Genomic DNA, 22,391 nt, shown 5'->3' on the forward strand with positions numbered 1-22,391 from the left:
CTATCATCTTCTATGAGATATATTTATTCCATTTAAACTAATTCAGACATCCTCCAATCGCACCGTAGTATGAATATAAGTAAAAATAGATAATCTTGAAACATTTGTTTAGCAAATAGAATTCAAAAATCTCATCCATTATCATTCCGAGTTATGGACGAGAGCGAGTAGAATTCTTTTATATGTTGGTCCAACAATTCCACTTAAATCGGATTTAACACCTCTAATTGGATTTAAATAAAAAAATCAAATATAAAAGTGATAGAAAATATATTAACGATCAATCATTGTTCGGTATATAATCACCATGTGAAAATTATCAAAGAAGGAAAATATACATGTCATCTTTCACCCGTTACACTTGTGGACAACAATTCAACGTAGATCATTCGGAGATATTTCTAATTCATCATACATATGAACAAAACGCTAAGAAAGAGATATTGAGATAGTTACAGATTATTCTTTTCAATACTAGGTATAAAAACTATCCCTCCACGTTATATTAAGGGCACTCTTCTCGAGGATAACCTTGATCCATTAAAGAGCTAAATCAATGACTTGAGCACTAAAAAGATCAAGTTAATAAATTTCTTCCGATATCGATCTTAGTGTAAGTGGTGCATCGGAAGCTTAACACTTTTTCCTTGTAGCCATCTCGAAAAACACCCTTATTATCATTCTTATGCTTTTGATTTCGGATCGTATCAGATTGAACTCATACGTAGATTACGAAATCTCTCCGCAAGAAAGCATACCTAAATTTTAGTTGGGTTGAAATTAACTATATAAGATCGACTTCCATGCGTTTTTTTAAAGAAAATTTAATCATTTCCCCATGACGATCACATGAGACGACAATACACAAACGAAGGAAGGACCTCTAAACGTAGACTTGTATCAACCAATCCAAATGTCTCAGGCCGGACATCAGAAATATAAAAGCACGTAGCTTGGAAACCGCATCTAGATAGGGAAAGTATCGTCGGATGAAAGATGGACGGCTAATATTCATAGAGGGAACGACCTGGGCTACACCAGGAGACAATGGACGGATCAGATTCATCGAGGGAACCGACCCGGGCAACGTTGGCCGTTGAAGAGACATCGGACGATGGCGTCCACGTGCAACATAATGCAACACCCCGTTACACGATACACCAAAAGTACCACCTCCTAACACAACATATATTGTAATAAGACCCCTCAAACGTCGGATAATAATCTTTCACCAGGGATGCAAGCCACGAGGACCGTTGGATCACGGGGCATCTCTTTCATCTACCGGAGACTTAGAGGCGGTCTCATCTGTTGCCGATGGCCTCCAAAGAGCGGAAAATGGAACACCACTCCAAAGGCTGACCGAATCGACCAAGAAGTGCTACCTGAGTAACGTGGCTTGTGGGGGTCTGTGTGATTCAGCCAATCTGAACGGCGTTTTCCCACAAAACAGGCCTCGGTCCTTACGGAGTCGTCTTCAACGGATACCATCGTTCGAGCAGCCGTACACAGGAAACCCTAAATTTCCCTCGCTCTTCCCGTCTCCTGAAAGCCATAGTCTCTCATGCCATCCACCCATGGATTGCATCGTCTTAGTGGCGATTGAAGAGGTCTGCGCGCGGGCGGCTGCCGGAATCCATGTCGCCGATCTCTGGCCGAGCCTCCGCGGTGCCCTTTCCGGCGCCGGTCTTCCCCCTTGCGACGCCGTTTACAAGGTTATATGGATTCGTCTCCTCGCCCACCCAGGGCTCCGATTCGAAGCCCATGGTTCGCCTCTCGGCTCCCAAGACCCGTCCATCCAGTCCTTGGAGGAGGCGCAGCGGATTGGGGTGAGGATCGTCGCGGAGGACCATCTTAGGGATAGTTTCCTGGGGATTTATGATCTCAAAGCTTCCTCTTCGGATATTTCTCAGATTCAGAGGGCTGCTCTCGAGCGGTTGGCCGCTGCCAGGTTCAATGGTCACCATCTTTTAGTCTGATTCTAATACATGCCAGTTCTTTTCATTTTTTTTCCTGTAGAATCGAGCTAAATAATTGTTTGCTTCGTTACTCGAAGCATTTAAATTATGATGTTGCATTTAACTTGGTTTTTAGTTGTAAGCGTATTATTTTGACGAGTCCGATTATCTATGCTGAAGTTATGGTTTCATGTGAAAACGAGGGGTGACTTGCTTCTGCTGAGGTTTGCCCCTGTGATCTATGAACAAAAAGTCGTTGCTGATTATATTCTGGCTCGAGGAGTATTCTAACTGCTATTGAATCTTTCATTTTATGGTTGCACTCGTTTTCACTATTAATCAGTAAAGTTTCCTTTTTTCCTTAAAAAATCTTTTGTAGCATGTCATGCTTATGTCTTATATAGTGCAACCAGAAGCTTTGAACTGGTCAGAGATCTTCATGAAATTGAAGTGAAAGCATTGAAGAAAATAGCAATTCTTGGAGATGCTAGTCTCAGTTAATCTTTTATCAAAACTTTAAAAAACTGATTTTTAATGGAAGTAATTTTCTATATTGGAGTTTGAGCATATGTTCTTGGTGCTTGAATAGATAGACGTGCAGTATCCTTGTGCCCCAGTTCTGTAGCAGACTATTATGGTTTTTTGTAGCAACCTCCCAAGAAATGTCAACTTACTCTAGGCTCTTTCTGTGGATGACGTACATTTTTCACGCTGAAACAAATACTAAGCTAAAAATATTGCCACCTATATTCTAAATTTCATGGCTGTTCCATCAAGTCATGGATTCAAGTTCAAAATGTCTGTTTTCTTCATCTAGCATATCCTTTAGGTGTGGTTTAGGCTAAACGACTCAGATCAAAAGTGGCTTTCAGAATTGACTTGGATGCACAGTTGCTTGCAATAGATGGAACTGAGGTTCTCTCTCTTTCCTTTACTTGTCTATATCACGGCTTTCAAAACAATGTTGCCACCACCATATGTTGGTCCCATGACCGGTCGTCAATCTGAATTACAGAGACAACCCGATTTGGCCTCGTTCCGGAGTCAATAGAAGCCATCCACGATGAGCACTTCACAAAAGGGGAAAGGGAGAGAGTCGATGATGATGGCCCTCAGAGCTGAGGCAGATCTCGTGCCCTCATCTTAAAAAGAAGTCCACTGTCGGGGTGTTCACGATTTGGTCCCTTCGATGCTCAGGTCAAGGCCAGTTAGATAAATTTTTGATATGGGAAGTGGGTGAAATGAGGAGGGAGAAGAAAACCTGGATGGTCGTCCAAGGGTTAATAATTTGTAGCTGGAGGTTTTTCTGTTCAAAACCTTTTTTTTTCACATGCTAAACTTTCTTGAACCTGATTCCAGATTCTGTTATATGGTTGGATCGAAAACTGGTTTCTGGATAAGTTATTGACAGCACAAGGGTGTCTGTGGGTTGCCAGCACGAACTGTTGGTGATGGCATGCCCATGTATTGATGGGAACAGTCTGAAAATTGACTTGATCATAGTATTAAATAGCCAGCACCAGCATGACGCAGTTTGCCATGATACTCTTACCCAACTCTTATGTTATGGGAACAGGAAAACTGTTGCAACTATTTCATCATATACCTTTCTGACTAACTGACCTTAAAGTTGATTTTGTAGCTGTTAAGTGGATGCTACATATTGCTGTGGCCTTTTGCTTTATAACATGATTGACAAGGATCATTGTCATTATGACTCTCTGAGATCTTTGCGTTCTATTGTTGCTTAAAGTATATGATGTTTATATTTTCTTCTCTGTAATCAATAACTTAACACACACATCTGTAACTGAAGACCACTTGCATAGCCAGCGACCAGAGAAGTTATTAATTTTCGGGATGTTTTTAGCTAGTATTTAAATCTTGAGTCTTACATGGAAATTTTTTTTTTCCTTCGACCTGCCACTTTCATGTAATTGGAGTTTGTTTAATGGTTTTTACATGAATGATGTTGCTCAAATCATCCAAACCTGACTCCATTGGGTTTTGAGTAATGTTCTTTTAGGATAGAAGAGGTTCGTTGTAGAGGCATCCGTATGCAAATCTCACCTAAATTTACAGGATTTCACACTATTTTTAAGAAATAACCTAAGCTTTTCGTTGAGAATTATTATAACTAAAACCAAGTAGAACCTCTGTTTTTAGTGAATGAATATGTAGTTTCTTTCAAGGTTTGATGTACTGCTTGAAACGGTACGAAACGTGCAGTACATACTGGTCTGTGACTGACCGGTATGCCATTTTGGGCAGTATGCAGAAAAGGGTTAGGTAATGATTGGTATGGGTAATGTTTCGGCTGATACGGTCGAAACTCATGCTGTATCAGCTGTATTGGCCGTTATGGGTCAGTTTCAGTTGGAATTTGACCAATACCAACCCATGTCGGCTTAAGTTTGGCCCCAACAGTCAAATTGACCACTGGGGCGTCTTTTGGTCTTTAAATTCTCACCTCTCCCCCTCTTTCACTCACTTTCTTTCTCATTATTTCTCACACTTGCTTGTGATTGAAGTTCCTAATTGGTGATTAGTGGTAATCAAAATGTTGATTTGGATAAAAGAGGGGTTGGAACTCAATATCTAGTGGAATTTATTTGAAGGTATCTATTGTCTTACATTTAGGACCAAATTGAGGGTTTTTAGGGTTAATCACGCCAGCCTTATGCATTTATAAATATGCCTTATGTACACTATTTTCTTAATCAAATACAATAAAATTATCATTAAATTAGGATAAAAATCTAGAAAAGAATTTTTATGAATTTTCGATCATTTTTCAACCTTTTTCTGAAAACTGGTATGTACCAGTATATTGACATGTCATACGCCAGTATTGACTCGTATGTCGGTCTGCCCATGGACCAATACCACTGGTCGGCATGGTACTGTGGTCATTGGTTTCTTCTACTTGCTTCTGTGATGGAACCAAGGTTTTATTGCTTGTTGCAAAACTCTTGAATCTCCCTATATGTTCTTTTATGTTTTGTTTTCTTTTGAAACTATGCATCAGTATTTCTATCGGCAATCACAAAAATAAAATCTTCCCACTATATATGTGCTTAAATTTTTTTTTAAAAAAAATCTCTGAAATACATCTTATATGTTTGCAGAACTAATGGAGTCACTCAGAGTGAACTTGGTAAAGAATTTCGCATCAAGGGAAATAATTTGTTTTACATAGTGAAACACCTTGAATCCCAGCATCTGATTGTGCGACAATCAACCATTGTAAGGGCAAAAGATTCAGGAACTGAATGGGAGAATGCAGCAAAAAATAATTCTGTTGTGTCTACCAATTTACTACATTTACACCGTTATGCAAAAAACTTAAATTTAAATTCACAACAGAGATTTGAGATTACAAGGGCAGACATATTAGAAGGCATGACCGTTGATGGGATTTCTGTAAATGGTGATGAAATTTCTGGTGATTTTGCCAAGGATGATGTTTCAATAAAAGATTACCTACCTGAAATGAAAGCTATTTGTGATAAACTTGAAGAAGCAAGTGGGAAGGTCAACCTATGTTTGCACATATGTACATTGATGTGTTCAAATAATGTAACTTAACATATTGCTGATTATTTATGGTTGTTTTTCTTTTCAGGTTTCAGTTGTATCAGATATTAAAATGTCTCTTGGCTATAGAAAGACCACTGGCCATAGAGCATGGAGAAATGTAAGCTGTTTACTGAGCTAGACCAATTATTTGAGTTCGATATGGGTATAGTTCTTTTAGATCTCTAACAGATTTCACTTTTATTTTGGTGATATTGTTATAATATGCATTTACAGATCTTGCAAAGGCTGAAGGATGCTCATCTTGTGGAAGAATTTCAAGCAGAGGTGAACAAGAGGGTAAGTGTAAGAATTGTAATTACAGATTACCCCCTGTGGTTAGTTATGTTTAGCAGCCTGGTCCCTACACTTTAAAAAGTTACATTGATATTCTTATAATTAAGTGAAACATTCAACCCCGTTTCTCCTACGCTGTTGACTTTACTGACCGAAGATACCACATGTGTTGTCACGTGCAAAAATGGTGCTAAAAAAGAGATAAAAAAATAATTTTGATCCTCACCATTGGCAGAGAGCCACCGGTCTTGCGTGAAGCCGAAAGCGTTGGGTACGATAGCAAAGTAGGAGAAATGAGACAGTGCAAGAGATGAGGATTGCCATCGATACCGTGGTTGGGTAGGCCGTTTGGGAGGATAGCGAAGTAGGAGAAATGAGACACTTCAGGAGATGAGAATCACCACCAACAGTCGTTGGGTAGGTCATCCGAGAGGATAGCTAAGCTTTCACATAAGTGACCCTTCTATGAAATTAATATCTTTGGACTATGAGGATCGAAATGACCTTTTATCCTTTTTTTAGCATCATTTTTGCACATGACAACATGTGCGGTTTCTTCCGTTAGTAGAATCGACGGTGTGAGGAGAAACGAGGTTAAATGTTTCACTTTCGTAAGTATAGGGATGCTAATATAACTTTTTAAATGGTAGGAACCGTGATACTAAACATAGCTAACTGTAGGAGATAATCTATAAATAGCCCTAACTGGATATACCTTTGACTAATTGCAACACTTTATTGCCTTTAATGCTGTATGCTGGCATTCTTGCGCTCTCTTATGCTATTGGATATCTCTTATTGCACACAGATCAACCTTCTTTTCTGAATAATTTTTGTTGGGGACTCTGTCAATGCAACTTTGCTTGTATTTCTCATATGTTTATCAATAATTAGAGAGTCACAACATCTTATCCTTTACCTTATGCTGACATTCTCGTGTTTCTTCCGCTATTAGATTTCTCTTATGCACGCACAGATGAAACTTCTATTATAAATCATTTACTGTTGGAATTTCTGCTGTTGTTCTTCTGCTTGTACTTCTAAGGAAACCATACCCATCTAGTTGCCGACCAGTATCAGCACTGAACCATAATTTTAAACCTTGCCCACAATTTTTCACATTTAATGAGCTGTTCTACTCTTTATGAGATGTTTTCATTTTGTTCCTTGTGAAAATGGTTGTGCTGATGGGATTCCAAAATTTTGATTGTTTGCATTCTTGCTGCATGCTGGTATATATTAAATTTATGTTGGTTCACAATGTACCAAAAGTTAATGGAGCATAACTTTCAACTAAGAGATCATAATATCCAGAACTTAGAAGCAAACATCTTTTTTGAATTACAGGCCTTGACACAAAAGGAAGAGTTCATGCAGACATGTGATCTCTAAAGTTAGTTTTCTTTTTCTTCAAATTTTAAGGGAATGAGGGAAGAGTAAACTAGCAGGATTTTTATAGTGCTGGTCTGCTGGGTACCACATCTGCACGATACATGGTGTGGGCCTGTGGGGCATGTCTAGGCATATGTAGTACTTAATGGGTCGGGTAACATGTGAGGATCTTTAGAAGTGTTTAGATATAAATTCTCACATTTTTGTTTTTGAACTTTTACATGGTTACCTTAAATTCATGCATGAACCTGAACTTATGAAAAAAAAAAGGGCTGAAACTTGAAAGCAAGGTTTTATCAACTGACCATACCGGTTTGTACAGTCCGATTCTTACAGGTGCAATGGTGAATTGGTTGCAAGTACACCTGTTTGGTCTGCAATTGGTGGCAATTACACCTCTTCATTGCCATGTTTCTTCTCCTCTCCGTTGGACTGCTGCATTGCATCATCCTTTCCGGCACCACTGCTGTCCCTCCTCCATTACTTGTTCATGTCATGGTATCTACTTTGCTGCATGGTGTTGTTCCTCCTCCGTCTTCCATCTCTTTTTTCCTTCACTGCCTCCTCGTCGTTTCACTCTCTCTTTTGCTGGCAGTGTGGTATGTTGTTGGATCAAGATTTTTGTTCTTGGTTGGAAGTATCATATGTTTTAATGGTTGGATTATTGAACTGCACAATTATGATTGTGGAAGAAGTCCAATGAAATTTGTGATTATTGCAGCAGTTTTAAATCTGTAATTATCAATGGTCTGAAACACTCCTGGAAGAGAAAGAGCTTAAACTTGTGTTGGCAAAGAAGTTCAGGAGAAGTTGTAAAGGACACAGGATAAAATCTTTTTGCTAACTTCTAAAACCATCAGTGCTCCATTTTGTAGCTCATATCTCATTTTTTGCATCATGAAATATTTTTCTTCTGTCAAAGTTCCTGCAATAATTTATCTTTTTATGCTTTCAGTTTATTGGATGCTTTAAGTTGTCATGAACGCAGACTCTTGTGGTTTTCTTTCATTTATTGCAGGTTGTCAGTTGTTTAAGGTTACTAAAGAAATTTGATTCGAGAGATTTCCAGCCCAAAAAAGGAATGCATTCACATGATAACTTTGATAATGAAAATTTGATAAAAATTGGAAAAAGGGGTCATATTACTGATCAGTTTGTTGAGCTTCCTTTAGAGCATCGCATATATGATATGGTTGATTCCGAAGGACAAAAAGGATTAACGATTTCTGAGGTACTCATCAACAATCTGCAGGCCTTTTCTCTTACCTTTCCAACTTTATTCTAGTTTTCTACTATAATTTCATGAGTTCTGGTTATACTACTTTTGTTGGCCTCATGTACTGTTTACTCAATCTGAGTCACTTCCTTGTATGTTGAGGATTATAGTCCTTTTGGGCTATCCAAATGAATAAATGTAATTCAGGAACTTTGCGGCTAGCAATGGTTCCCAATATGGTTTTAAATTTTGCCTGGATTAAGACATACTTGGCTGAGTTTATCGGTTCAGGCTTGAATCGTCATGTGGACAAAAGTCTTGTATTGTTTTTCAAGGTCAGTGGGGCTTAGGATTTTTTAATGCACTTCCACAGAAAAAAGTCTTGCAGTGCACTAATCTCATCTCTCTCTCTCTCTCTCTCTCTCTCTCTCGTCTCACCTCGTGTCACCTTTGGCTATCGGCTCGCCCGCTGACCCTCTGGTACTTCTCTTCTCTTCTCTTCTCCTGCTCCTCTTCTGTTCTATTTCTCCTCCTCTTCTCCTCCGCATCTTCCACCTGCTATTCAGCTCTCCTTATCCTCGTCCCCCTACACTGGATCTCCTTGTCCTCCTCCTCCTCCTCTTTTTGTCCTCCTCTTTCTCCCTCCTTCATGGTGCTGAACGAAATGCTGGTGTATTGTGTCATGATATTCTGATAGGCTAGTACGGATCTGGCCAACAACAAGTATAGGGTTCAGTATCGACTTTTGAACTATGGTCCTCCTTGTCTCCTTGCTAATTGGGAAGAGACTTGAAGAGCCTTTTTCTGGATCAGAAAAGCGTCTTATGCCTACTCTACCAGTGCCTAATTCGGTCTATGGTTCGACCAATTAGGTAGGCAAAGTGAGGAGGGCTACTAGGTCATTTGGGGACACTGAAAGAGACATGTTGGAGGACATGACAGAATGCAGAAGCAACAAATGAAGGTTTGGGTCTATTAGTAGAAAAATTGTTATGATGCCAAACCTAATTTTGGATAGATGCTCATATGTTAAATATGACACATGACAAACAAATGAAGACAAGAATTTTGGATTTAAGAATAGGGAAAGGAAATGAGAGAGAATAGAGAGATAATAATAGTGAAAAATAAATGATAAAATATAGAGGGAGTGAGGATGATATCACATTTGCTCTGGTTCCTAGGCATCATGCTTAGGGATCCTATCGTTTTATTAGACATGCCTCATGCGTAAACGATATTATCACACCAACGAAGGATAAGTACTAGACTTGCTTTGGCTTAAAAAACCATTCCTACAGATGTGGCTTCATATCACACATGGACATTATTGGGTTATTGGTTACATCCCCTTTCTTCTTATGCACACACAGTATGCGAAAAAAAGAAGACTACAAAAATATGGAAATTATATGATCAAGAAAAATGCATTCTATAAATCAAGGAATATTAATCATTTCTTCTTTCTTTTTTTGGGGGTATATATTTTTCAAATTTGTTTTGACAAATACACTCTCTTTTTGATAAGATGTTTGGTTGATAGTCTTCCTTTTCTTTGATGATAATTAAGCTTCCTTGTGGTAATGGATCCTCCAATCAGGCTCAGATTTTTATCCTTGTTTGGAATCTTTAATCAAGCCCGTCCTTTCTTAAGAATATGGATAAGTAATTAGAAATGTAGAAAATGTTTTCTTGCTGCAACTTATAATATATGTAGAAGACTGTTCTAAGTCTCTAAAATGATTTAAAAATTAAATAAAAGAATATACCTTCTCCTTTAGACTGGTCTTCAAACAAGAAACATGGGATGCCATCTTATAATAGAAACATCATCTTGAGAAATGAATTTGGTTGTTAGGTTCATTCATGACTTGTGCAAATAAGGACTCAAACATTTGGTGCAACCATATGATTACTGACAAGTTATCTATATTTTTTTATGTTTTGATGTTTAGTTCCTACCTTACTACTTTTATGCTGTGTCATGCATTTCTGTAATCACATCACTGTATCTACTTGATGCCCATGTTTCTGATCATGGTCTTTTTAGTTTTTACAAACTCTAATTTGTGGACATTATATCTTGGTTATTGTGTGATCAGCTTGTGCAAAATTTCATGCTTTGACTTGTCCCTGCAAGTAAATTTCTGTGGAGTTTGCTACACTGTTAATTTCCTATATTATGGCTGAAGTTGTATTAATTTACACAATAGATAGTTCATTACTTAATTGAGAAGTCAATTTTGATCTATTCATTTATCCTGACTCACCAGTATTGAGATAGGATAGGTAATGGTCATTTTGTCTTCTTTAAGAATAGAGCAATTAGTTCTTTAATGCAAGCTTCTCAATTCTATTTATTTTATTATTCAAGAGAATTGTGTTTTTATTAAATGTTGTGACTTGCAATCAGGTTTGCAGACGACTTGGGTTCACCCCTAAAAAGCTATACAGCCGGATTAGTTCAATGCGTGAGAGGTTTAGGATGTGTTGGCAGGCTGAAATTCATGAGAAAACGCCACTTTATCGAATGTGGACATTCAGAAATTACCCACATCATGCAATCAACACTTTTCCTGGCAAGCATGAAGCACTTCAAGGTACAAATGAGCTTTTGTTTCAATCAAAAAATTTAACATTGCTCGAGCTCCAGTCGATAAATTCGTGCTCCACTGGTGAGCTTTCATCCATAGAGAAAACAGATTGTGCAGTTGGATTGGCACCTTCTGGCATGCCTCCTGAACATGATCGAGATGCACAAGAGATCAAATGCAGAGGGGACCAGCAAAATAATGCCACTGAACTTCCAAGTGTATCTTATGATTCAAAACCTGCAATTGTGGAGATAATGCTGAAACAGAATGCTTGCCAATGGGAAGAAAGCCGTTTTGTTTCATCGGTTTCACCCGAAGTTAAAGCTGTGAAACGGCATCACCGATTGTCGACTTCAAATAGAACTAGGAGGGAAGAAAGAATAGTAAAGAAGCTGAAGGTTATAAATTATCATTCTCCATCATTTTTTATTTAATTTCTTTTGAGTTCCCTCTTGATGCCTATATTTGTGTTTAGCATAATTAAATTACCAGTCAGTTTAAACTTACTTATGATCATCCAACTTAATCTTATTTTTCCTTTTCTTATTTATCAGAGTAAAAATATAATTCTATTTTGCTCAGAATTGTTCTTCAAGTAAATACCCTTTATGGTGACAAACATTGAACCGCTGTTGTGTATGCATGATTTATTCATGGAAATAATGGGGATATGTTATAATCCATGACGAGATGCATGAGATGATGGTATTCAGATGCAAAAACTAAAAAAAGTATTGGAAAGGCTTGAAATATGGGAATCCTATCTTCCTGCATGTAACTTTATGAAAGGAGCTCTGTGGTGTATAATAGGTATAATGAGTTCATAGGGGTATTTGGTAGTAACTATTGTGTTTTAGAGACCATGTTCTACCATGAGACAAGGTTTAAAATGGTCTTGGAATATGTTATCATAAAAGTTCATTTGAGCTTAAGTTACTTAAAGGTGATTGTTTTTTCCAAAGTCAAGTTCTTGGCTTTGAAATTCAATAGAGCTTTTGTTGTTTGTTGTGGCATTGGTAGGGAAGAAAATTTAAGGTCAGTTTGGTTTGACAAGTTTGGACTATATTAGTTTGGAGTTATTAAGTATATAACTAGCAAATTTAATGTTGTAAAACTGATCGAGTTTAGGCTTCTGTCGAACACCTCAAGGTGGTCAAGCAAGCACGAGGATAAGCCTAGCTGGTCTGAGTTATGTTAGATTAACTTCATATTTGTAAAATTTTTTAGGTACCATCACAAAATCACATCAGTGCAATAAGTACACACTTTAAAGTGTTGCTAACTTCTTGAAATTTAAGTCAAGCCAATTGAAGTCTACTTGACAGTTGACACATCCACTTTTGGTGAAACAAAGGGTTCTTAGCTCATAAGGGTATGTGCCACCTGCTTCAGTGCATGTCACTTATAAATAATGGTCTTGCTGGTGGAAATAACATCTTTGTTTTCTATTTTGCGGACATATCACTGGTCCACTGCTAGGTTTTCATCCCGCCATCTTTTAAAGGGGTACCTTGACCTATACGAGATGATATTATACATTAACCTTGATATCTTTTAGGAACTTCAACTTGGTACTATATTTAGTTGCATTTTCACCATGCTGTCATATTGTTCTTTGTAAACTGCAGTTGTAGTCTCCTTATATATGCTGCATCTAGCCAGTTGTTGGCTATTAAGCAATGGGCCTATATGCCCTTTTGATCGATGTCCATGTTAACTAATGAAAACTGTTTAATTTAAGTTAAATCCTCTGGTCTAATAGATTTTGACCTGTCCACATTAACGATGTTTAATCACACTTTTTCTCTAAGTTTAAATTCATCATTTGAGAATATGTTGATTGAGATCATTATTATTTAATGCACATTTATTATTTTTTGCTATTGTTCCCACAAAATGTATAGGCACTGGTTTCATAGTTCTCATTTTTTTTATGATGATAATTGTGGGTAAAATCATATTACAATTGTGGATGATCATATTATTGGATATTTGATATTGTATATCATGACCAGTTGACCACTTTACTTAAAAAATTGTTGTAAACTATATATGAACATTGGGTGTTTGGTTCTCTGCTCAGTATACAATATGATTTTCTAATAGATAAATTTTGATGATTTATTAGTTGTCCTCTTTGTGTTCAAAATACCTTACAGCCCAGTGACATCTGCTACAAGCCTGCTGTATGCTTTGATAAGCTTATAACATTGGAGAAGATGGAGTTTAGGGTTATCATATTAATTTCATATCTACTATACAGGGATCCTATTTTCATCTTGGCTTCTATTCATTTTACAATGAATTTTCTTCATCCGTACATTCATTTATGTTGTATATGTCACCAAATTTATTACATGCTCTGTAAGGACACGAAGGTTCTTGAGTTGTGCTTCCTTTAGAAATACATCACATTTTGATAAGACGTGTCCCTATCAAGGTATCCTGTAATTGGATGAAACTTTCAACCAAGGATAAAAGAGAGAGAATTTATAGATCTGTTGTAATAATGAAACAACCAATATCAAGAGAGAAGACTTACAATATGCCATATACACAATAAACCAGCCAACAGAACTAGGGAGAGAAGTTTCCTGTTTAGGAAAACTGAAATCATATTGAAGGATATGTCTAAAATTCTCTAAATGCAACTTTTAATGGTTCAGGAATACTCCAAAGTCTAAAATCTATCTGTGACCAGAATAGGATTTATATATAAGAATATAACCTGATATATGAGTCTAAAATTGACCTTAAATAAGAACTTAATATATGGTGAAATACATAAAAAATAGATAATTCAACCAAAAGGCCCTTGTCTTGGGCCAGTCAAGGTGGGCTCATCACAGGAGCGGTCTAGGGTTCTGCTCTGTAAATATGTACTTATCTTAGTTGCAAGTGTGACCATAGTACAGAATGAGGATTGTTAAATGTCATTATATTTTTTAGGGTATATGCTTGACCAATGCTTGTACAAGGCCTACCTGACAGTAATAGTTATTCTTTTTCACTTTAATAGCAAATTTTGATCACCCTTGTGGGAGTCCATCAGTATGTGATGGTAATGGCTCACTATATAGATTAGCATCAGATCTTTGACAAACCCTGGGTATCTTATCATTTTTTCACGTAATTGGATGAGATCCACATCTTGTTTTGCATTTAATTACTTGCTAAAATGCAGGTTCTAAGAACTTTAATTGCATTAATTCTAGGCATGTGAAAGTGTGCTGTAGCAGTGGCATAGACATGTTTCACCATATTGCCACTCTTTCTTATTATATAGCAGAAGAAAAAAGGAAAGCCTAGTGTCAAGGGCTCCCGGCAGTGTGGGGTTTGGCAAACTAATGGGCTGAACAATTGAGGCTTCAACACAAATTAAGAGTGGCCATTTCCCTGGACCCATTGCCACTTGAGATTGCAGATGTGGATTTTTGCTCATTTATTGAGACCTCCATTGATTCACAAGCATTGCACATCAATATGGACACCGTCTCTTACTGGCTGTGAAACCCTTTTGCAGCCTTATGATGGGTTCCATCTGGAGTTGTTCTGGACATGAGTGACTAACATAGATGCAATATATATAGACAGGATACTTCTGAAAAGCACAAATACACTTACCCATTTTGATAAGTACAATAAACATTAACTAGATGCCATCTAGACAGGGGATACTTCTGGAAAGCACAACTACAGTTTCCTCATTTTGTTAATTACAATAAATATTAACCGTTTAGCACTGGATCCATGTATGTTTGGCATCAACTGAACTCTCTTGTAAGCTTGATTGTGAGGAAGAGTATCTTTGGCAATAGTTATTGATCAAGGGTGAAGGGACAACTGGGCGTTGCAGCATTAAATAAAGTAATAGATAGTGCAGTATCTATTTTATTTTTGCAGGATAAGAAGAAAAGATAGAATTGGTTGAAGGAAAACATATTTTCTACAAATAAAATAATTAGTGCTAACATATTGTTATTCATTTAGAAAAATAGTGCAACATATTATAAATAAATAAATAAAAAATTAAAGGTTGAATTTGCTTGGTGAATTTTGTTACACTGATGGCAGGTCAACATTCTTGCTTAATAATGCCATTTCATTTTATGTCTTTGCTACAAGAAATTGAGTCTATACTCTATAGTTGCTTCAAACAAAATCCAAGTTCAGGGTCCTATTATGTGGTATCATGCACATGTATAGATTGCCACTCAACATTTAGAATGCCCTTGTTGCACATTTCTTTTTTAATAATTTATTTGTCATATTTTTCTAAAATTATAAGAATAACATGAGAAAACATGTCTAATCTCTGCTACATCATAAAGATAATTTGTTTCCTAAATTATGGTTGTAGGCAGTATTCTTTAACATGCTTACTCTTCATCCCTGCAGAAAGAGGAGTTTATTTTGACAGCTGAGCTCTATAGGTGGCTAGAGGAACTCGAGAAGGGTAAGAACACAAAAATGGGCAGGAGAACTTTAACTAGTACACTGAATAAGCTGCAAAAGGAGGGCTTATGCAAATGTATCCAGGTTAGCTTCCCTGTGGTGACAAATTTTAATCGCCATCGCATAACTGATGTGATTTTGCATCCTTCTGTCGACAACTTGTCACCAGAACTTTTAGACAAAATCTACAGAAGACAGAGAGAGTTTGATGGTCGAATTCGTGGACAAGCATCAGCTCGATCAAGGACTGGACAACCTGTGCACAATTTAACAAGTTTGGGAATGACATCAAAGCATGTGGATGACAAACCTGTTCTGCTTGAGGCTATGCGTGCTAATGGTTTTGCATCTGCTAGGATGGTCCGCGCCAGGCTTTTGCATAGATTTCTGTGGAGTTATGTCAGCAATTTGCCTAGTTGGCATGGTGCTGTTAATTCTAATCAATGCAACTATGACCTGAAGAGTCCCAGCACATGCCAATTATTTGCACTTGATGAAGCTATAAAAACAATGCCGCTTGAACTGTTCTTGCAAGTTGTAGGTTCTCCAAAGGAGATTGAAAATATGGTCGAGCGTTGTAAACTTGGCTTAAGGCTCTCTGATGTATCTATTTCTGAGTACAAGAGCTTGTTTGACTCTAGAGCGACATGTCGACTCTCAAATATAATTAATATTCTGGTTCGAATGAAGGTAATTATCTTGTTCCTAGGACTACAGGAGACAGATATAACCTGAATTTTTTAGTTTGCTTGATAAGTTGTGCTTAATTCTCTACTTTGAAACACCAACAAGGACTTGTTAATTTATTCCCAGTGCTTAATTTGTATGCAGAAATTTATGTTATCCATTACATAATGTTTTGGTGCTTAGAATTTAGAAAATTATGATTTCTCACACCTCTTTTCCTGAAATCTGACACAAATGGTAGTAAACTCCTATTTGATGCAACATAAGACTTGTTCAAGTTAGGATTGATTCACAACTAGGGTCCAGGTAACATTTGGTTGAAATATGTCCTTGTGTCGTTGTTAATAGTCCTTATTTTGTTGTGTTTCTAGAGTCTTAATTTGAATATTGTTCTAGTTTTATTCTAGGTATTATATGAGTTAAGAAACGTGTGTGGCTTTTAGGAGCAGAGATTTCCAGTTCATGGCATGGGGATACTGTTTAGGTGCAGAGATTGCCAGATCATGGCACAGGGACATACTGATGCAGTTCTAATATCTCATGTTTTGTGCTGGTCTGCATGCTCCCCCATTGATTGGCATAAACCAAAAATGGCTTAGTCATATGTCAGTACCTCTGGTATGGTTTGACATATGACTCATGCTAACAACGTCTCTCTGCATGGTATGTTATGATCTGTTCCATTGGGAATACTATAGTTGTTAGGAACTGTGTTTGGTGAGTTGTAGAGGTCCTATTTTTTTTATTATGTAGCATTATGAGTCCTCTAAGAAAGGTTCTTTTGTTGCAATTTCTTTCATTTGTTTATGATTTGTTTGTAGGTATTTAAATAAATTACCACACAACAGTTGCAGTTTATCATATTTGATGAATGGTTATTTCTTTGACCATGGTTACTTCTGTCTGTGCATTCTTTTTTTATAATCTTTTCTCTTATCTTATATCTTTTATATTTGCCTATCACATGCTTTGCTTTGTCGGATACACTAATCAATGACCAATGGAGAACTCAGAGTACTATTCTGTCTTTTGTTATATATAGTAGCTTTTCTTAACTGTTTCTGTATCCACCATCCATTATGTATAGAAACACTTTACCAGTTCAATGGTGTGTAACCCAGGGTGTATGAATTCTTTGCCTTGCTGTTTGGCTTCATTTCTTGTGTGCTTCCATGTTATATGAGATTTACCGTAGTGTTTGATTTGATTGGACCTCAGGTATATGGTTATTACAAATTTTTTCAGCTGAATTATTAAAAAGGACATTTTCAAAGACTTCTGCAGTCAAATCTGTTTCTTGCTTGTGCGAAACTTCTTTTCTTGCAGTTTATGACACCATATATACTCTCATTCTCACCTAGCTGCAGAAATACCTTTTAGCCTTTCAAGAGTTGCCAAATTCCAAAGGATGCTGGGCAACTAGTTTCTTTAGTTATTTTTACTTTTTTATAATATTATTGAAGCAGATATAGGTGAAGGCTAACATGGTTTGTTCACATATTTCTAGTTGATACGAGTAGTGAAAGAAGGAACTGCTGAAGATGACAATGGGCTATCACATGCTGTTCTTACATATGCCATGGAACTGAAACCATATATTGAAGAACCAATGACACGAACAATAACGCCTTCACATTTCAAGGTTGACCTTCGTCCTAGAATCCGACATGATTTTCTTCTTTTAAAGCCAGAGGCCGTTGATGTATATTGGGAAACATTGGAGTATTGCTATGCAGCAGCTGATCAAGTAGCGGCTTCATGTGCATTTCCTGGTTCTTCTGTTTGCGATGTATATTTTCTTCTAAACTCATTTTCTGCTTTTTTTGGTGTAAATATCCTTCATTACTTTGCAGGAACTTACTGATTAGTTATGAGCATAAAGATGGTGCCCAAAATTAAAAATGTCACATTCAGAATGAAAATGTTGTTTTAAATGCTTGAAACTCAAAATCAATTGGTTCTGCATTCTGCTACTTGTTACCTATTAAACAATTTATTTTAATGCATACACTTGAAATGTCATGTTATACTTCCATGTGCATCATGAAATACTTGTTTGCTATATATTTTTTAATTACAGACATAACAACAGTTTGACATCCCTGTTACGTGTCCAACCCTACACCATGGGGGAGGACAATATGTATAGTAACATTCCTCTAGGACTTAAATCATCTTCCTTGAGTACATTTAAGTATGCATAGTAGAAAATGATGATCGTGCTATAGAAATTCCCTTCTTGTACCTATACACTCTGAAAATATATTGGACATGATCCATTATAATTGCAGTTCACAATCTTGTATTTATACACACTGTTAAAATATATTGGACATGATCCATTATAATTGCAATTCACAATCTTAACTCTTCCAATTTTCTAAATTTACTGCACGATTTTTTTCAACAGTTTGAAGTAATGATTATGTGGTTTGTTAGGTTTTTCACACTCGTTCATGGACTTCAGTTCGAGTGATGAACACTGAACAAAGAATAGAGCTTTTGAAGCGTGTGAACAATGCTGACCCAAGGAAAAAAATATCGTTTAAAGATTGTATAAGGATTGCTAGGGAGTTAGACCTTACAGTCGAACAGGTCAGCATTTATTTCAGCTTCATTTAATTTGTCATCTAAATCTTATAATTGATGGATGGAAATGGTGATTATGTTACTGTTAAGTTATAAATGCACATTAAAAAAATTTGAAAAATTATTTTTCTTAATTTTCAAGGGCTGCTATTTCTGCATTGTTGCTACATAGGGCATTTCATTTTTATGCTACAAACAGGCTCTATGGATGATGGTAAATGTTTCTTAATATGATTTAGAGATTATTGCTCATGAGTATATGGGACAGTATGATGGAGAAATATAAAACCTGCTTATCATTATTTTTTTGTCTTTACCTAGAAGTCGTGACACAAAAAGTTTTATTTGTAATCCTTATTCAATTTTAGTTGGACTTGTATATCTTGGTTAGGATATGAATCTTGGTGTTTATTCCCATGTTGCTAACTGTATTAGGTGGTATAAGGCACTAAGATCCTTTAACATCTAGTGTTAGTTGCTTGTCTGAACAAGCAGGAAACTTATCTTACAAAACTGATAAAAGTTTATTTACGGATTAAGACAATCATTAAAACAAAATTTTCAATCAAAACATGAGTTACATTGTTATATATACAAGATAATTATACCAAATTATGTACATTTTAGTGTAGTCAAAACTGTTATGCACCACGGTCCCAAAATGCCCGAGGCGCTAGGTGCTCACCTGAGCAAAACGTGACACTCCCGAATGTTATAATTTAAAAATTATATATCATGATTAATAAAAATAAACTAAAACTAAAATAACACATCAAACTTTGATTCATTTAAAGTATCAAACTACATTGTCCATATCCAATAACTGACATGACAATAAAATAAGATGTGCAAATTTCACTACAGCAATAGCAATAATAATCGACATTTTACTGATTCACTACAGCAAAGAAGGCAGCTGCTGTTCACTAGAGCAGGCAGCTACTGTTCACTATGGCAGGCAGCTGCTGTTCTCAACTGATCCAGTGCACAATGATGTGCAACTTTACATGCAGTCATGCACAAACTTGTATCTTGTGCATGTCCAGTACCTCCTAATGCTGTTGGAACAACATCAGGTGTCCAATGAATTCATACAAACTAATACACAGACCCACTTTATGTGGGAATGCTCAAATGCTATTTCCACTAAATGCTATTTCCACTAAAAGCTTTTTCCACCCAATTAACAATAAGTAATAAACACTCATTGCATGCATGTCAAATTCTTGTAAAACCAAATTCCAAACCGATTACTATTGATTGGGTAGAAAACGTAACCTCTAGAAATTTCACTGAAAAAAATCCAAAACTCAAGCATAAAAACATCCAAAGAAACAATTCCAAATACTCTAAATTTGACACATCAAAAATGAGGGAAGACCAAGGATTGTAGGATGGTAGGAGGGCAGCAGTGACCAGGGAAGAGGGGAACAGAGGGAAGAGCGATTGGGGAAATTTGCTGGAAGTTGGATTTAATACAAAAAGTTGGCTTGATTGAATGGAAATTTGCTGGACTCTCAAGACTGGCTGGAAATTAGATAGGATGGTTAGGTGGGATCAAAAGCCAAATATATACAATCCTTTGAAAAGAAAATTCAGTTGTTTTTGGATCAGGTGGCCATTCCAATTTGGATCAAATGGGTCAACAATCCAGCAAAGCATCTTCTAAAATGCGTTGTGCATATGGATTTGTTTCTTTTTCTTTGGGTGAGGATAAAGAAATCTATCTTATTTTTCCATATTAAAATTTTCTTGATGTTAACCAAGGTGATTAATTATATCGAGACTCTCAGGCCTTGTTTTTTAATGAAGCTAACTAAGATTATCAAGTATATCCAGATTCCAGACTCTTGAGCATTGGTGTTTTGTTAGGTTGCTCTTTTGCAATTTGAATGTCTAGTGTTTTAGTCATGGAAACAAAACCTCTTGTCATGGGGTAAGTTACATATATTGATTCTCCATAGATCTTGCATGAGTGAGAGTCTCATCTATCGAGGTGCTCTACTGTGAGCTTCCAACTTGAAGCAAACTGGTCCCAAGTGATCTACTTACTAGCTTGGTTAGCATTAGGATTTACATTTATGATACAGGTTACTACATTCATCATTGACCAAGGCTCATTCTTTCTGAAGATACCTTGTCATTCATCATTTTAGCTGTAATATACAGTTTCGGAAAAAACCATGAGTTGGGTTATTTTATTTCTCAAGTTGCTTCACAAGGCATATGGCGAATATGAGATTATTGGTTTGACCTGCATTTTATAGGGCAATTGTTTGGTTCTTAACCATGTTGGCACTTCTATACACCAGCTGATCATGAAATTGTTTGTCTAGATTTTAATTCATATAGAACTTCATTTTTCGTAGGTACTTCGTGTTTCATACGACAAGCGGCAATACCGTCTTTACAGGTATTCTAGCAGCTCAAAGTCCAGTGAGCAGGACAACCGTATTGATGGAGATAATTGTAGACCATTTAATAGCAAGAGGAAGAGATCTTCTAAAGATGGGTCTCCAAAATATGATCTTGAACAGAATGAATCCTTAAGAACTGGTAAACCAAAGATATGCCACTCAATTGGTGTTGATGATCAAAGCACGGAAACAAACTTACTTCCTACAGGAGATCATGATAACATTAAGCATGCTAGCAATTCTGATATGCATGTGGAAGATGGTAGAAATAGTGCTTTTATCAATTGTGCATTTCCAAGGCAAAAACCCATGCGTGCTAAACGGTTCTTCTGGACTGATACATTGGACAGGTATATTAGTCAACTTGTTATAGGTAGGATCTGCTAAATCTTTATTTGTATTTTGTTTTAGCATAGCTTAAAATGCTTGTCGGGGCAATATAAATTGAGATTGATATTTTTAATGGTCTGGCCAAATATTGGCGACAGACCATACAAGTTGGTACTGGCATGGCTCAGTACACTGCTTTTTCTAGTGATACCAGGTGGTGTATGTCAGTGTACTGTTTGACGTCTCAGTATTGCATCAATCTGACAGGCTGTTGAAATCAGTGTTGAACCTGTATTTAAAATATTTCTAATAAATATATATTTTTATTTTCTGAATGCTTGATGGGTTTTGTTTTAATTACAAGCCGTTATGCTTTTCTTGTTGGCATGTTGCTTCTACAGACGGCTAGTGATGCAGTATGCAAGACATCGTGCAATGCTTGGGGCAAGATTTTATCGAGTTGATTGGACCTCACTTTCTGATCTTCCAGCACTTCCTTCAACTTGTGCTAGAAGAATGGCTGTCTTGAATGCTAATATTCATATCAGAAGATCAATAATGAGATTGTGTAATCTCCTTGGGGAACGGTATGCTACATACCTGGAAAAAATACGCATAATGAAGGAACCTGTTACTACTCAAAATTTGTCTCTTACCCATGATGAAAGTATTTCTGAGTTGAATTGCCAGCAATATTTCTGGGACAACTTTGAAGATCCAGATGTAAGGATTGCTGTTGATGAAGTTCTTCGGTGCAAACGATCAGCAACATTTCAGTATGCTAAGAGACTAGGAACCAGACAAGGAAAAGAGTGGCCAGATATTCCTCCGATTGATGGCAAAACTTCAGATATCCAGGAATTTGTATGTTATTAATGAT

At 36.7% G+C, this 22,391-nt stretch overlaps 1 protein-coding gene across 4 annotated transcripts in view; it reads left to right on the top strand.

Annotated features, from left to right (window-relative positions):
- Window positions 1–1,392: 1,392 nt before the first annotated feature.
- LOC135604403 (uncharacterized) overlaps window positions 1,393–22,391 on the top strand; it is a 29,610-nt gene continuing 8,611 nt past the window's right edge. The window contains exons 1-12 of one of the 4 annotated variants that reach the window (XM_065094370.1): window positions 1,396–1,951; window positions 5,087–5,492; window positions 5,584–5,655; window positions 5,772–5,834; window positions 8,242–8,454; window positions 10,853–11,039; window positions 11,133–11,431; window positions 15,432–16,178; window positions 17,683–17,964; window positions 18,615–18,770; window positions 21,134–21,531; window positions 21,913–22,375. In XM_065094370.1, the coding sequence (XP_064950442.1) occupies window positions 1,578–1,951; window positions 5,087–5,492; window positions 5,584–5,655; window positions 5,772–5,834; window positions 8,242–8,454; window positions 10,853–11,039; window positions 11,133–11,431; window positions 15,432–16,178; window positions 17,683–17,964; window positions 18,615–18,770; window positions 21,134–21,531; window positions 21,913–22,375 (3,660 nt within the window). In that variant the 5' untranslated portion in view covers window positions 1,396–1,577. Of the gene's footprint in view, window positions 1,952–5,086; window positions 5,493–5,583; window positions 5,656–5,771; window positions 5,835–8,241; window positions 8,455–10,852; window positions 11,432–15,431; window positions 16,179–17,682; window positions 17,965–18,614; window positions 18,771–21,133; window positions 21,532–21,912; window positions 22,376–22,391 lie in introns of all 4 variants that reach the window. The other 3 variants (XM_065094371.1, XM_065094369.1, XM_065094368.1) reach the window with 3 other exon arrangements.

This window comes from Musa acuminata, chromosome BXJ1-2 (assembly GCF_036884655.1).
Source record: "Musa acuminata AAA Group cultivar baxijiao chromosome BXJ1-2, Cavendish_Baxijiao_AAA, whole genome shotgun sequence".
NCBI lineage: Eukaryota > Viridiplantae > Streptophyta > Magnoliopsida > Zingiberales > Musaceae > Musa > Musa acuminata.